Here is a 14,949-nt window from a genome sequence, read left to right on the forward strand (position 1 = left end):
GAGCTGACTATTACTCTAGTACAAAGCGTCAATTCTTCCTCTGCTTTCCTGGAAAGAGTAGAAGCACTTTGTCTCCATACGGAAAAGATGTTGCAAAGTTGCATGCCAGACAATGGCATTTTTCATCGCAATCCAGGCTCAATCAGCAAGAAAATGAACTCATTCATTACGCATTACGAGAACATATCTCGAACTACTGACTTGACGAAATTAAATAGTTAACGCTGTATTGCTGTAATTAGAGCTGATTTATTGGAGAAAGTCATCGAAAATTGGGTCTATCGATCAAACCCGCTTCTGAACTCGAAGTCGAAGAGGTGGACATTCGAATGATGTGTTATTCATAGAAACAGAGAGTAAATCTCACAATTTGTAGGTACTTTAAAAATTTTGAAAAGCTTTATGTACAGGGTGATTCACAACCTTATGGACACATAGGGGCGTGTAGAGGACCTCAAAACAATTCGAGTTTCCATTTAAGTTTTTTTTTCTCAGGCCCATGGTTAACAAGATACAGGGTGTAAAAGTTTCAAAAAAATTTTGGTATTTTTTCTTTAACTCCTAGCGTTTATGAGATATTTTGCTCAAATTTTTAACGTAGGCTAATGGTTAGACCCTTTACCCGTAGGTAAGGCGACTGGTTGTGAACTACAGGGTGTTTTTTTTTCTAAGGGCATACCTCCTTTTATCCCCCCCAACTTTTTTGACCTGACTTCGACCAAACAGATTTTTACATTTGCTGTTCAATTGCAGAATTTTCTGATCTCTTGTGGTTTTTTCGTATCTGGCTTCATCGTTATTTGCACAAATACAAGTCCCTGTAGAGTTTCTGGGTGATTTCCTATGAATTTTTTTGTCCTTTTGTTCACATTTTTTTGTGAAAGCTTCAAGTGCAAGTTGAAGTTAAAATAAGTATAGCTGACGAGTTAACTTAAAAAAAAAACTACTGTTATTTAATTTACAATAATTGAGGTTTACCGGCTGTAAGCTAATCCAATTAAAAATGCACAAAAATGTAACTAATATTTCAATTTTTTATGAAATTAATTTCTTTCACAAAAAAATGTGAACAAAAGGACGCAAAACAATTATAAGAAAATTCATGGAAAATCACTTACGAACCCTACATGGACTTATATTTGTGCAAATAACACGAAAACGAAGAYAGATTCAAAAAAASTGCAAGAGATCAAAAATTCYTGAGTTGAACAGCAAATTCAAAAATTTGTTCGGTCGAAGTCAATGGTGCACGAAAAAAGTTCGGGGGGTGAAATTGGGTATGCCTCTAGAAAAAAGAACACCCATATATTTTTCCGTATATTTTTCCAACCAGTCGCCCTACCTGCGGGTAATGGGTCTAAACATTAGCCTACGTTAAAACTTTGAGCAAATTATCTCATAAACTGTAGGAGTTAAAGAGAAAATATCAACATTTTTGTGAAATTTTAACACCCTGTATCTCTTTTACAATGGGCTGGGAGGAAAAAAAACTTGAAGGCAAACTCGACTCGTTTTAAGGTCCTCTACACGCCCCTGCTCTGTAAGCATAAGGCATAAGGTTGTGAATCACCATAGAATATATATCTCAAGTATTGCGAATTGTATTTTCTTTCAAAGCATAATGTCTTGACTGGAAAACCTTTTAGTAATCGTTTATTTAACTCATTATGGTTTATGAGTATCGAAAGTTATAAATTGTTTGAATAGTTGTGTGTGAAAATGAGAATGGTTAAAAAAAACAGCAATTCACAATAGCACGACTTATTGGTTCACTGGTCGATAGGCAAATTTACCATTCAGGTCAATTTACCTGAAATATTCACACTTTCATAGGCAAAACTCACATTTTTAATAATCTAGATTCTCGAAAAGTCAAGCACACATTTGCAAAATAGCTAAAACATCCATTAACGTTTTGTATAGGTACCTTCTGGAATATATCTTGCTGCCCATGCAAATTTCTCTTGTAGGAATCCACTTCCGTATAATACAAAACTAATGTTTCTCAATTTTCACCATTTAGATGCCAATTTGCATTGTGACCGCATAATGGTCCCATAATCAATTTTTCGTCAGCCATCGTACGCCAAACCTCAACATCCTCGGTTTGGCAACGATATCTTGAAACTACATCTCGAAAAATTAATATAATTGATTATTGATTTTCAAGGGGCTTTTTGCGATGCCGTGACTCTATTAACTTGTGAGCCGGATATTAAAACGTCGATTGTTTTATAATTGCATGGCGAAAGTACAACGTTTTTGTCAGTCTGTTTCCTTCCATATGCCTGTGCCGAGATTTTTCTGCCATTAAATCCAAAGAATATAAGTCGGGCGCATAAAGAGGCCGCCACGAGAATGGTTTATTGCTTACATAAAATGCATAACTGGGATTTTGCTCTAGTGTTCAACATTTCATTGCAATTCGCTTACAACGGTTGCAAGACAACCAATTGATATAATAACTGTTAATTAAATAATCTGTTTTACGTAAATTGCTACGTTTATTTATTGCAATAACTTGAGAATCCGCTTGAAGGTTCTTGTGAATGTTGTAAAGAAAATATTTTAATACACTTTGTTATATTAACGCCTAATTAAGAGCAATTATCAACTAATTTCTGTTAATTGCACATCATTTATTTATTTGGAAAACTTCATACTTTTATTTTTGAACAATTATCAACTCATTGCTGAGCTGCTTGAGGATCAACATTAATGAATTGATTATTAAAAATTTAAATTGAATCAGGACAAATGCTACTAAAATTTGTCTAATGATACTTGTCGAATTAATTCAGAAAGTATAATTTGGTTTTTTCGTTCAAACAGAAATCTCCAAAATCACTTGATGGTTCATTAAAGACGATTTTTTGTAAAATGCTCATGAAATCCGTTCTTTATCGCTTCTTGACCGCATAAATTGTAGTTACACACTTTATTGCCGAAAGCTTGCACTGAATGTTTTATGATGTTCTAAGTTGGAGAAAATTTTGTTGAGTTCAGCAGTCTCAACGAGCCTAAAGATCACTATTAAAATATTGTATTTTCTCCAATTTTTACTAAATTAAACATCTATTTCCTAGTGAAACCGGAATTTATATTTTAATCCCTTTATACGAAATTAATTCACAATTTACGACCTGCAATGTTCGGAATTGCCAAAATTCTGTTCAAGCGATTTTCGAAAATGAATTAAGGGTTCAAAACCCAACCATTTTACGCGAAAATAAAGCCTAAAAATGAATTGCCTATTTGCAAGTTACACAAACTAATCCATATTAGTCATGTTGGGAGCATACGAATGTAAAAAAAATCAAAAAATTGAGACGCTAATATAGAAAAATTAACTCTCTAGCCACTAGGTATGCTAATAGATAGTTTAGATACAGAGGAAAGATCTGCAAGTACGAATAAAATCTATTGCTTTGGCTTTCAAGAAAACATTATTTCAAGAATCGGCTTGAATTGTCAGGCAAAAAACAACATCGTTCTCCGAACGACATTTATAAGTAAATTATACTAGACATTTGTATATAAAATAAACCAAAAATTCAGCCGAACGGGGCGAAAAATTTCGATAAAATTCGAATTTAGAAAAATTTCAAACAATGCTTTTTATTTACGTAAAAAATATTCATATGAACTAACAACCATAACGACAGTATTTAGCAATAATCTGAAAGGAACACCAGACGGCTAATTCCTTTCGAATCCAAACTATTCCGATTCTTTAGACGTAGAAAAGGCGATTTGATTGAATCATGAAATTATACAGTGCACGATGATTCCAATTTAATTGAAAATTACAGGCAAAAGAACTCACTGAATGAAACAGAAGAGTTTGGTTCAATCGGAAACTTCCACACAACATCATCCACAGAAAATCGAACATTTTCAATAGTTTCAACGATATCGAACTTCATTCAACATGAACATTTATAACACAAGATTAGTTGACTACATGCCAGAGCAATCAAAATGGGCAAGAATAAACAGGCTTCGATTTTCCAAATTTTTCAAAAATTTGTCGCAGAAGATCTCAAACGGCCAGCTTTTTTTTCAAGCTCGTTTTCAAGAACGGCATAGATGGATAGATATGATTTGATCAAATGCTACCGACTTTTCACACAGAAACATACAGAAAATTAAATATAAAGTGATTTTGTTCCCATTCAAGGGTCTATTTACAGAAGACTTAAAATGGAAAGTATGAATTTTAATGAAGATTTCGAGGCTGGTTGAAGAAGAGGTGAAACTTTGTCCAAAAACGAATTTATTTTTTTTTAATAAAATGAATGTAGACATGTAAGTTTCCAAACCAGAAAAACCAGTTGGTTTTTGATGATTATTATGCTAAAACAAAATTGAAAGAAAACTTATTTAGAAGTTTTCTGCTTATAGTAAATAAGAGGTCCATAGGAGTAAATAGATTATACAGGATGAGTTTTGTTCGATGACCGGAATTTTATGTTGGATAGATAACTTAGATTTAGATACATGGCGTAATGTGCAATGGTCTCAACATGATGGCGCTCCTCCGCATCATTTTTCCCAAGCGCGGAATCACCTGGACGTAACATTTCCCAAGGCTTGGATTGGACGAAACGGCCTTATTTTATGGCCACCTCAATCACCGGATCTTACACCTTTAGATTTCTTTTTGTGGGGAGCCGTAAAAAACACAGTTTACAAAAACAAATATTCCAATTTAAATGCACTTCAAGAAACTGTTGTTAGAGCATTTGAAAATATGCATGGTCGGTCCCTAAGAAAAGCAACTTTTCAATTTTAAAGCGCTGCAATGTTTGCATTGGTAATTTTGGTAGACTTTTTGAAAATGTTTTACAATAAAAATTTGAGTTTCTAGAGTTAAATTTAAGTTATTATTGGTATGATTTGATTTTTATAATAAAAACTTTAAAGGAGCAGCCATCTTAATTAACATAAAGTTATTGCCAATTTTAACGTAGTTATCAAAATAAATACTGAAGTATACTGTTATTATGTGTTACTATGGAAACAATGCTATCTGTCTTATACTATTTTCAATGGCAATTAAATTGAAAAGGTATAAATTGTTTGCCGACACTTTATTTTCGAAAAAAACCTAACGATGTGATATACACATCCACCCATGACAGATAAATCGTAATAAAATGCTCTATTCGGTAAAGCAATGATCAGGTATGGGTGCCATTTAAAAAAACTCAAATTTATGTCATATGTCAAAAATTACAGTTATTTTGGAGGAACGTCTTATGCTATTTTGTTTGGAATATTAAATTTCTTTAAGATTTCTATTTAATGTTTTCCTGTGAAATTGATATCAACGGAACTAGGAGTGGGTAATTTAAAAATTGACCACAAATAAGTTTTTCCCAAATATCTCTTGACAGCTGTCAAATTTTAGAAAAATAAAATTGGTTTCGAGTATAGGATTCAAAACTACAATTCTTTTTCCAGTTGACTTTCTTTGTAACTGCTCTAGTTCCGAAGATCCCTGTACTAGTCATCGCAACAACAAAAATTTCTAAAATCACAATTTGTAAGGAACGTTTCTGCAATTTTCCAAGCTGGCGCAAAGTATTATTATAATTAATTGGTTCCGTTAAGTTAATTTAAAATTAAAAGAAAATGATTGGATTATCTTCAAAATCGTCCCATAATTTTATCCAAAACAATCATTGCAACTTCGTTCATATTTTAAATATCTGTTATGCGTTCAGGAAACGTTTCCCGCTCGTTACTCCTACACAAATAAATTGAGACATAAATACAGCAATACAAAGCACCATTGTATTTATACTCCTAATTACAGTAACGAAACCATTCCGCCCATCGGGCACGTTTGGCTTAAAAAAGACCTTGCTTTTCGCAAATTACACTTTGAATTGCGTGGCATGCTTCAAATTTACAACGACTTTTTCTCAAGTTGAGCAATTTTAAAACGCAAATTATTTCTATTATCAGCTTCCCCTTGTGTATGTTGCAAGTAAAAGACACACCGCTTTTTTCTAACACGCACGGTGGACTTGAGGGGATTGATTTAATTAAAGTTTTAGCGATTGTACAACCCATTTTAGACGGGCGGTCAGTTTACCTGGTCTAAAGCCTATTTATTTGCCCCAGATTTAGCTCGAGGTTCTTCGATATGGATTAGATAGGAAATTGCTGGGCGGTAAATGTTAGGGAATGGTTTGTTTGGTAAGAACTGCAATTTATGTTAATTTCGTAACCCGAGATCGGATATTTGTTATGGCTCGAGAATGGAGCATGTATTCAATTTATTAGACCTTTCAGGGGGATTTAATTGATATTCGGGAACAATCTCCTAGACGCTTGAAAGTGATTAGGCAATAACCACAATCCACAATGGCATTCACATTCGCAAGTGTTTTCAATTATATCAAGTTAATGCGACTAATTCGTTCTAGGAGCATGTAGTCACACTAAAGTCGGCAAAAAATCAAAAGGCAAAGGTTTTATAAAAAAATTAAATAATTTATTAAACCTAAGATCATCACAACAACAATAATTTAAAAACAACTATTAGAGAAGAACACACTGTGACTGTTTCAATGCGGTGGGTTTTAATGGCCTTTTCCACCATAGATGTGGGGTCCGAATCCTCTTCCTACTAAGGGTCCATCGATCTTAGGGGCGTAGTTGGTGAAGTAACCAAGTCCAGGGCCTTCGAACACTTTGGTAACTACAGGGTGGCCGTGGATAATGGGGGTGGCGTAGTCGCCGCCCCCATGTCCGCCTCCAAGCCCGCCCAAACCTCCTGGATAGGCAAAAGCGACAGCTACAAGGGCGAAGAAGGCAATCTGAAATAACTACATTTTAATATATTTTTGAACCAACTGAGACTTGCAGAATAATCTAAAGTTTCCGAACTTAGAGCTAAAGAACCGGTTTCTAGTCATTTGGCAATTTTTCAGTACTTCCAATATAGGCACTCAAAGCAAGTCATGAAAGTGTAACTAATTATAATGTAAATCGCTGTCACTGATACTTACCAAAGTTTTCATGTTGTATGTATTTGGTTTGTGGAAGCCAAAGTACGAGATAACACTAGATGATCAGTTGGTGCAATACGTTCCAAGAAGTCCGAAACCACCTTATATCTGCACCACCGATGGTGGTAGGGTGAAGAAAAGCGGCGATTTTTTATGCGAAAAACACCGCTCGGGTTCCGCTTGAGATGGTGAAAGATTGTAGATACACGTAACGTTCGGCCGTAGCTTCGTGATAGTCCAAGGGTTCATGTCTTATGCAAGCGCAAATAGGCCTACGTACTAAGAATTGAATGTGGGTATTATGCAAATATATGCGGGTTCTATGTGCCATTGACAAGGCAAGCAAAAATTCTTAATGTTGCTAATGGGAAAGCATTTTTTCGGAACATTGAGCCACTCGATTAAATGAAGTTGCTGAAAAGTTTTGTAAGTATCGTTCTACTTTACTAGGTAGTTTGGAAGATTCCTGACGATGAGAATCTGAAATTTTAACCACGAATTTGAAATGTATTTATTTTTTAATAAACCTTTATTAATTTTAATTATGTATCCTATTCATTTTACCTTTTAATTGGGTCCATCCTACTTTGAAGCGGAATCACCAAACATATTCAGGAACTGTTAACAAAGGCATCTGAACTTTGTTCAAAATCAAGATTTTTCAAATATTTTTTTCCTTCATTTACATGTACATTCGGTTATTGTATTGTCCGGTTTTCATTCAAATCTTTAGATGTAAATTCGACTAAAATTAATTTGAATCAGAAGCACACAGAATATTCAGCAATTGCTAACAATGCCGGCCGAAATTTATTCGCAATTAATATTTAAAAAATTTAATTTGTTATTGTTCCACATGTAAATTTACGTCTTTAACCGTTTGTCTGTGCTTAAAATATTTCGAATCAAATTTTGCGGAAATTACTTTGAATCGCGAGCACAAAGAATATTCAGGAATTGTTAGCAATTCCGGCTGAAATTTGTTCACAATCACGATTTTTTTAAGTTTAGTTTGTTATTATGATTATTGTTAACCTTGCTTCACATGTGCATTTACTTCTTTAATCGTTAGTTTTTGCTTCAGATCTTTAGAAGCAAATTTGGCTGAACTTGCTTTGAATAGGAATCACAATGAAAGTTGAGGAATTGTTAACAATTCCGACTGAAATTTGTTCACATTTAAGATTCAAAATAATTGTTTCTTTTTATTTTTATTTTTTACGTTGAACTTTCACTTAATTGTTTAATCGTCTGTTTTTACCTCAAACCTTTACTAGTGAACTTTGAAATTACATTGAATCAGAAGCACGAATGATATTCAAGAATTTAATATTGAATAATTGAAAATGTCTAGATTTTGTTTATAATTATTGATAATAATCTCTCGTTTTTGCTTCAAATCTTTAGGAGTATCTTTGAAAATTTTGCAATCATCAAACCTAATTTGGCTCAAAATTGCACTAAATTATTCTGCTTTGTTTCGTCGTCAATCATTCCTACATGGTCATTCCTGGTGTAACGAGAGAATTAATCACGCTAGATTTGTGCGTAAAATCATTTTATTACGAGCTCCAGTTATTTTTCGAAGTCCTTAAAATGTGTACACTCAAGTTAGCTAGTTGGTAATATTGCAAGATGCAAATTGCAAAATAATTGTTCCTAAATAAATTTTCAGTAGATTTTTAGGAACGATGTAAAACTCTAATTTTAAAACTCCTCCACCAAGATCTGGTTTTATAATCCATTTTCCTTTAAACTCTTCAGGAATCAATGCATTTTTTTAAACTTTGGAACAATTTATATTAGTTGGTGAGTAAAATCGCTTAAATCTGTGTCTCGATAAGAAAAGTTGTTATAAATTTCGAGCTAAAAAGTTGCTATGATTCAAATCATTATAAAACTTTTTACAATTGCTTACAAAAGTAAGTAAAAAATTTGATTTATTCTTAACTGAGGTTTAAATTAATTGTTTAAAATTATGCCATACTAACATTTATTTTCTTCTACACTCAAGAAAAAGGATGCAACTACAAAGTTGTTTAGCTAACAATAGAGAAAAAAGATTTTCCTTCGGCTGTATTATAATATAATTTTTAGTCCAATGTCCTTTCCTCGCTTTTAATATAAGAGTAAATATTGTATATAATAATGTAAATATTGGCTCCAATGTATAATAAAAATAAAATAATTGAATTTTAAGGATTCTTGGAAACACCCATTTCGAATGTCCTTACTTGCCTTTGCACTGTAAAAGTGTTATAAAAAATTAATTTAATAGTAGTAATTTTCTTTACTAAACCGAAGTGTCTACTGAATAATTTTTTACATTCAGTGCAAACTCCTACTATACTTTTGTCACAGCTTATATATCATATGATATTTAAGCTGTGCTTTTGTTACGTAATATTAGAAAGGCCCTATTCGCGTCAGTTCAAAATCATTCTCAGTTCTAACATTGATATGCTTTGCAATTTTTGCCTAGAACATACGCCCACAATACACAGTTTCGCATAAATGCATTCATGTAATTGTAGAAAACGAAGAATTGAGTCGTCTAGGAGCATTTAATGTACATAACAGGACTGGAATATGAGGCAGCCATAATTTTAATGTGAAGAGATAAATGCAAATTCAAAGCAGTATGCATAAAGTAGATAGTATTTATACAGATTCAAACTCGATCCAAAAAGTAACTAAAAAAACAGAACAGAACCAAGATAGAAATTTTATTAAAAAGTAATTTTTTCTTTCCTCTTTTTTCTGGTTTTTGAAGTTATTTGTAACTGAAAGTGTTCTGATCTGGATCGTATTTGTCAATACAAAGTTTCCTATAAAGCCCTTCATTTTTCCAAACGCAAAGAGTGCCAGAAAATAATTTTCTTTCTTAAAAAGGTGAAAGTGTTTGAATTCTGGCCTATTCTTCCGAACATTGTTTCTCTGACTCCTTGCCTTTCGTTTTTAATAATTTTAAAGTGTTTCTTGGATTAAATGGACAAGTTGTTAGCATTTGTCTGCTTTAGATTAACTGAGGATGGTGGGAAAACACCCAATCGTCTCAAAATTGAAGAACTAACTTGTAGATGTAATAAATGGCGGAAACCCAGGAAAATTGTAAAATAAAAACGTTTATTCTTGGTGCATCAGATCACTTATGTAAAACCGGAAAATTAAATCATGTAACCACATCAATACTGGTTTTCGGTAAAAAAAATGTGTGGCAATAGTATCTAGTAATTAATAGAACGCATGGAAACTGATGTTCGCTAGCAGGTTGATTTCCGTAATTATTCGAGATCATTTTCGGAAATTCGCAAATAAACAACATTTTATCAACGACGCGCTACTAGCTACTGGTAAAGTACTTTTTGTACTTGAACTTTTAACTAAAAACTCTTGAACTGGCAGAGCTGTGAAGTTTTGAGAGTTGAGAAGAATACTTGATTTTATGACTTTGCTCGCATTTTAGTCAGTTAGTTCCTGCATTAGCCTCAAGTTGGGAATTTTATATCCAGTGGTAAAAACAATATTTTGCTTCATCGGGGAAAATATATCTGGCAGGCATTGAAATACATAGAATATTCTAAAAGTACTCACGCAAGAATTTGTTTCACATTTCTCCTGCCTGATGTACTGTTGGAGTAGAACTATACAAAGTGACAAATTAGCATCTGTTTCCTATAAACAAACAAAATCAGTCGGAAACTCGCATACTAGGTGGTTTCATTTACCTTGAGCTTTTGCTGAAGTGTCCACAACTTTTCCTCGACACTCATAGCCATGTCTGGATTGAACAGAAATGGGAAACTGAATGGACAAGAGTGCAGTAAACTGTCGCGTGTCAACCGAGCTAAGGAGCCCCGATTTTCCAAACTATTGATTATTTCACAAATTAGATTCATATCAACTGGAAATGGTGCATGCAATCCTGGATGTTTAACCGATTACATAGTTGTCGAAGCTGCCTTCCTGCACGTGAACTTTCTCCAGGTTAAAGAGCTCGTGCTAGTCACGAGACTATCGTGTGTCTTTGGAACTTTTAAAAAATGATGAGGGAAACAGCATTGATTTGGCTAAATTACTTTTGCTTTTGAAAAATATGCTTTCTAGTACTATCCAAGACTAAATGCCCTTTGAAAACAATGTTAATTAATTAATAATTGGTAAAGATCAGAATTACCACTGATCAGTCGTGACGAGTGTGTGATAGGTAAAACAAACTTTTCTGAATTCTTTTTAAGCAAAAAGGTTTTATAAACAGATGTCCAAAAGTATGTATGTTTGCATAAATAATAAAATAGAAAATATTCTCTCTGCTAAGTTTTAAAGTTTTTCTTTAGAAAATCCAAGTAAAAGATCTGCATTTAAAAAAAATTACGATTTCTCTGCTAAAAAGTTCAAAAAATGTACCCATATTTTCTAATTGTATAGAAAATGTTGCGTTTCAAAAAAACTTTATTTGTGTTTGTCGTTTTCTTTTAAGTTTTGCGGACTGTTTGAGCCACATTTACAAGTGCGCACTTATAAATAAAAGTGCTGTTTCATAAACTTTAATGGCTTTGAAAGAATTGGAAACCATATACAAATTTTATAATAAAAAAAATAAAGACAGAACAAGACAACATAATTTTTTATCGGAAAATCCGGGAATTCCGTCAAGGATCCTTTAACATATAACAACCCGTATATAAAATTATTAAACTCGAACATTATAGACATCTATAGGAATGGAAGGTTGTACCATATCAACATAATACGACCGCTTTTGGTAGCCAACACAAGAGAAAGTATAAAGTAAGCAATAGTTCTGGTTCTTCTACAACGATGTCGCTTTTTATTTGATTTTAACAGAGTTCTGAACTCAGTATAAAGCAAACTGACACTGTAACTCGAAAAAAATATAACTGAAAACATATTTAAATTTTTTCAGTTTATGGAGTCTTAACTGGCGTTAATCGTCTATAATAATTGAGCAAATGCACAAAACAAACGTTTTTTGCTACTATTTCGGATAAAACAAAATATATCACCTAAAAGTGTGACTATAAGAAAGCACACCTCAAAAAGAGGCTATATGGACTAGACATTATTAAAATAATTATATAATTTAGAACGTTTTACTTTCAATTTTACAAATGATATTAAAAATCCCTTTAGCATTTAAAATCCTTTCGCTTTACGAGGAAATACTGAAGATATGTTGTAAACTTTATTTTGCATTTAACTGCTCATAAAATTATTATTCATATTATAAATTGCTGTTCAGCTCAAATCATTTGTCTATCGACCAGTGGATCGATAGGCCGTGCTAGTGCTCCAGTGCATTCTGCAAATTGCTATTCTTTATCCATTTTAACACAACTATTCCAAAGTTTTTTACGCTTCCACGGTGATAAGCCACACTGATTCTGGCGTTTTAACCAACTAAACGATTCAGTTTAGTAGCTTAATTGAATATGGAAAGAAATGAAAGAGATTTCAACCTTACACCACAAACATCAGCCGACAACGCATTACACACTTGTGCATCTCAAGTATCTCCATTGAAAGTAACCGACTCGGAAGTAAATGGATGGCAAACAGTTTAAACAAGCAAGCGTCAGAGATCTAACCCCAATAGTCCTACCGAAGAAACCAACAAGTAATGGCACTCAAACATATCTCTGAGCAATCAGTCCCAAATATTAAACGGGCAAGAAGCTGAAGACACCTCCGGTGCTAAACGAAAAGATCCAAATCCACCCCCATCTACATTCCTGATGTTTCTAGCATCACAAAACTATAAGAAGGACTACGTAACTTGCAGCTACCAGGAGAGCTCACCTACAAAACTGCCAACAAAAACCAAATCAAAATTAACACTGACTCAACCATATTTTTTAGAAATATTTTAATTTTTTAATAACAAAAATGGACAATAAATTGTCATTCGCAACATGCACCCGACAACGCCAGTCGAAGATATTAAAACTGGGTTAGAGAAGTAGGCTATTTAGTTCGAAACATCTCTAATATCAGACCCAGGGTTACTAAATATAACACACCTTTTTTCTTTGTTGACTTAGAACCACATGGCACCAACCAGGAAATCTACAAACTAAAGCGACTCTTGGGTTCAGAAACTAATATCGAACCTCCAAGAAAACAGAAGTGTGTGGTTCAATGCATAAGATGTCAGAGATATGGATACATCAAAGAGTACTGCAACAGGTCCTATCGTTGCGTCAAATGAGGAGGAGACCATGAAACTGCCAAATGTGCTAAAAATAAAAACACTCCAGCAAAATGCGTACTATGTGGCGGYAATCACCCAGCAAATTATAAAGGTTGGACTGTATTCCAAGAGATAAGGGAAAAGCCATTATTCCCCCGGTACTTCAAGGCCGACATCAAASCAACCCCATGAATTTAGCAAAAATCTACTGAACAGCAACTCTRGCCAAACGCATACTAGTTCTGAGCAAACAGCAKCTCCAGCTACTTCCRCGAGAACCTACGTCCAMGTTACTGAAAACATTAACCAGAATAGCTCTTCACCCGACCAAATTTTCATTATTATTTCTCAATCCTTTGCCAAACTAGAAGCTGCTATGATGAAGCAAGCCAAGCMGTTGTCATCCCTCATCAATTTACTAGCAACACTASTCAAGAAGTTAGTGCAAATGGCTGATAGAATCTGTAATTTACTACTCTGGAACACCAATGGGCTCATTCAGCGTAAACTAGAATTGAAACAATACTTATCATCTCAGAGTATAGATATAATACTAGTCTCCGAAAGCCATCTCTGACTGATCAATCATACTTTAAAATTCGTGGATATGAGACCTACAGTACCCCACATACCGATGGCAGGGCATGTGGCGGATCGGCAGTTCTGATTAAGTCCAGCATCAAACACCACGAGCTTGAGAAGTTCAATGAAGATTTTTTCCAAGCTACTAATGTGAAAGTTGAGGGTACTAATGGATCTTTTGTAGTTTCCGCGGTGTATTGTCCCCCAATACACTCACTGAAAGCTGATCTGCTAAAAAACTTCTTCAAAAAATTAGAGCACAGGTTTGTTGCTGGTGGCGACTATAATGCGAAACATACCGCATGGGGCTCAAGACTTATAACATTTCGTGGGAGAACTCTTCAAAAAGAAATTGAAGAAGAAAACTACAGCATCCTCTCTACCGGAGAACCGACGTATTGGCAGTCTGACCACGCCAAAATTCCGGACCTGCTGGACTTCTTTGTCGCTTCTGAATATAACAACAGTTATTCTCGACTAGAGTCAACCCTTCAACTCTATTTTGATCACTCAGCTGTACTTTTAACCCTCAGCACTCAAATACTAACCAAAATCCAGCTATCACGCCTCTATAACCACAGAACCGACCAGAATTCATTCAGAAGCTTCATTGATGAAAACATTAATCAAAAAATCCCTTGAAAACACAACATTACATCGACGCGGCAACAGAAAACTTAACTATGTTATTACATGAAGCTGCAATGAAAGCAACTCCCACTCTAGACGAACAGCCTGTAAACAGCGAATTAAACTATTCCCAAGAAATTATCATAAAAGTCAGAGAAAAAAGCAGAATTTGCAGAATCTGGCAATCATACCGCTAGAAACGATACATTTGAAGTTTTCTTTAAGAACCTCGCTTCCACCGCAGATATAAATTACTCACTCTGAAGAGCAACCAAATCACTTAAACAACCTAAAACCAATCGTCACCTATAAGAACAACCAATAAATGAGCCAGAAGCGACCAGGACAGCGCCGAAGTATTTGCTGACCATCTTACGGACGTGTTCACTTCAAATCCCATAACTGGAGTCGACGACTGGTCAGAGGAAATCGAAGACTTCTTTGCCTCTCCTCTGCCCATGCACAAACCCATCAAACACTTTACATACAACTTTACATACTTTA

General features: G+C 34.2%; 1 protein-coding gene across 2 annotated transcripts; it reads right to left on the reverse strand.

The window, feature by feature from the left end:
• Positions 1 to 6,490: 6,490 nt before the first annotated feature.
• Positions 6,491 to 11,354, reverse strand: LOC125505908. 2 transcript variants are annotated; one of them, XR_007282548.1, is made up of 4 exons: positions 10,751 to 11,354; positions 10,617 to 10,697; positions 7,023 to 7,749; positions 6,491 to 6,830 (listed from the first exon to the last, which is right to left on the reverse strand). XR_007282548.1 is itself a non-coding variant. In XM_048670807.1 (3 exons), exons 1-3 carry the CDS (start codon positions 10,919 to 10,921, stop codon positions 6,594 to 6,596), a joined length of 489 nt encoding a protein of 162 aa, XP_048526764.1. In that variant the 5' UTR covers positions 10,922 to 11,345; the 3' UTR covers positions 6,491 to 6,593. The 2 variants fall into 2 exon arrangements, 1 of the variants encoding a protein (XP_048526764.1); XM_048670807.1 differs by lacking the exon at positions 7,023 to 7,749 and having other exon boundaries at positions 10,751 to 11,345.
• Positions 11,355 to 14,949: the final 3,595 nt, after the last annotated feature.

The sequence above is a fragment of the Dendroctonus ponderosae genome, unplaced genomic scaffold (genome assembly GCF_020466585.1).
Source record: "Dendroctonus ponderosae isolate FM_Combo_2020 unplaced genomic scaffold, Dpon_F_20191213v2 Dpon_F_20191213_1, whole genome shotgun sequence".
NCBI classification, from domain to species: domain Eukaryota; kingdom Metazoa; phylum Arthropoda; class Insecta; order Coleoptera; family Curculionidae; genus Dendroctonus; species Dendroctonus ponderosae.

Excerpts from the sequence above, each read along its gene's own strand:
- LOC125505908 (XM_048670807.1), bottom strand. The coding sequence starts at position 10,921 with ATGAATCTAATTTGTGAAATAATCAATAGTTTGGAAAATCGGGGCTCC. Across the intron at positions 10,698-10,750 it reads CACTTCAGCAAAAGCTCAAG|GAAACAGATGCTAATTTGTC; the intron begins GTAAATGAAACC and ends GTTTGTTTATAG. Across the intron at positions 6,831-10,616 it reads AATGTGAAACAAATTCTTGC|ATTGCCTTCTTCGCCCTTGT; the intron begins GTGAGTACTTTT and ends TAGTTATTTCAG.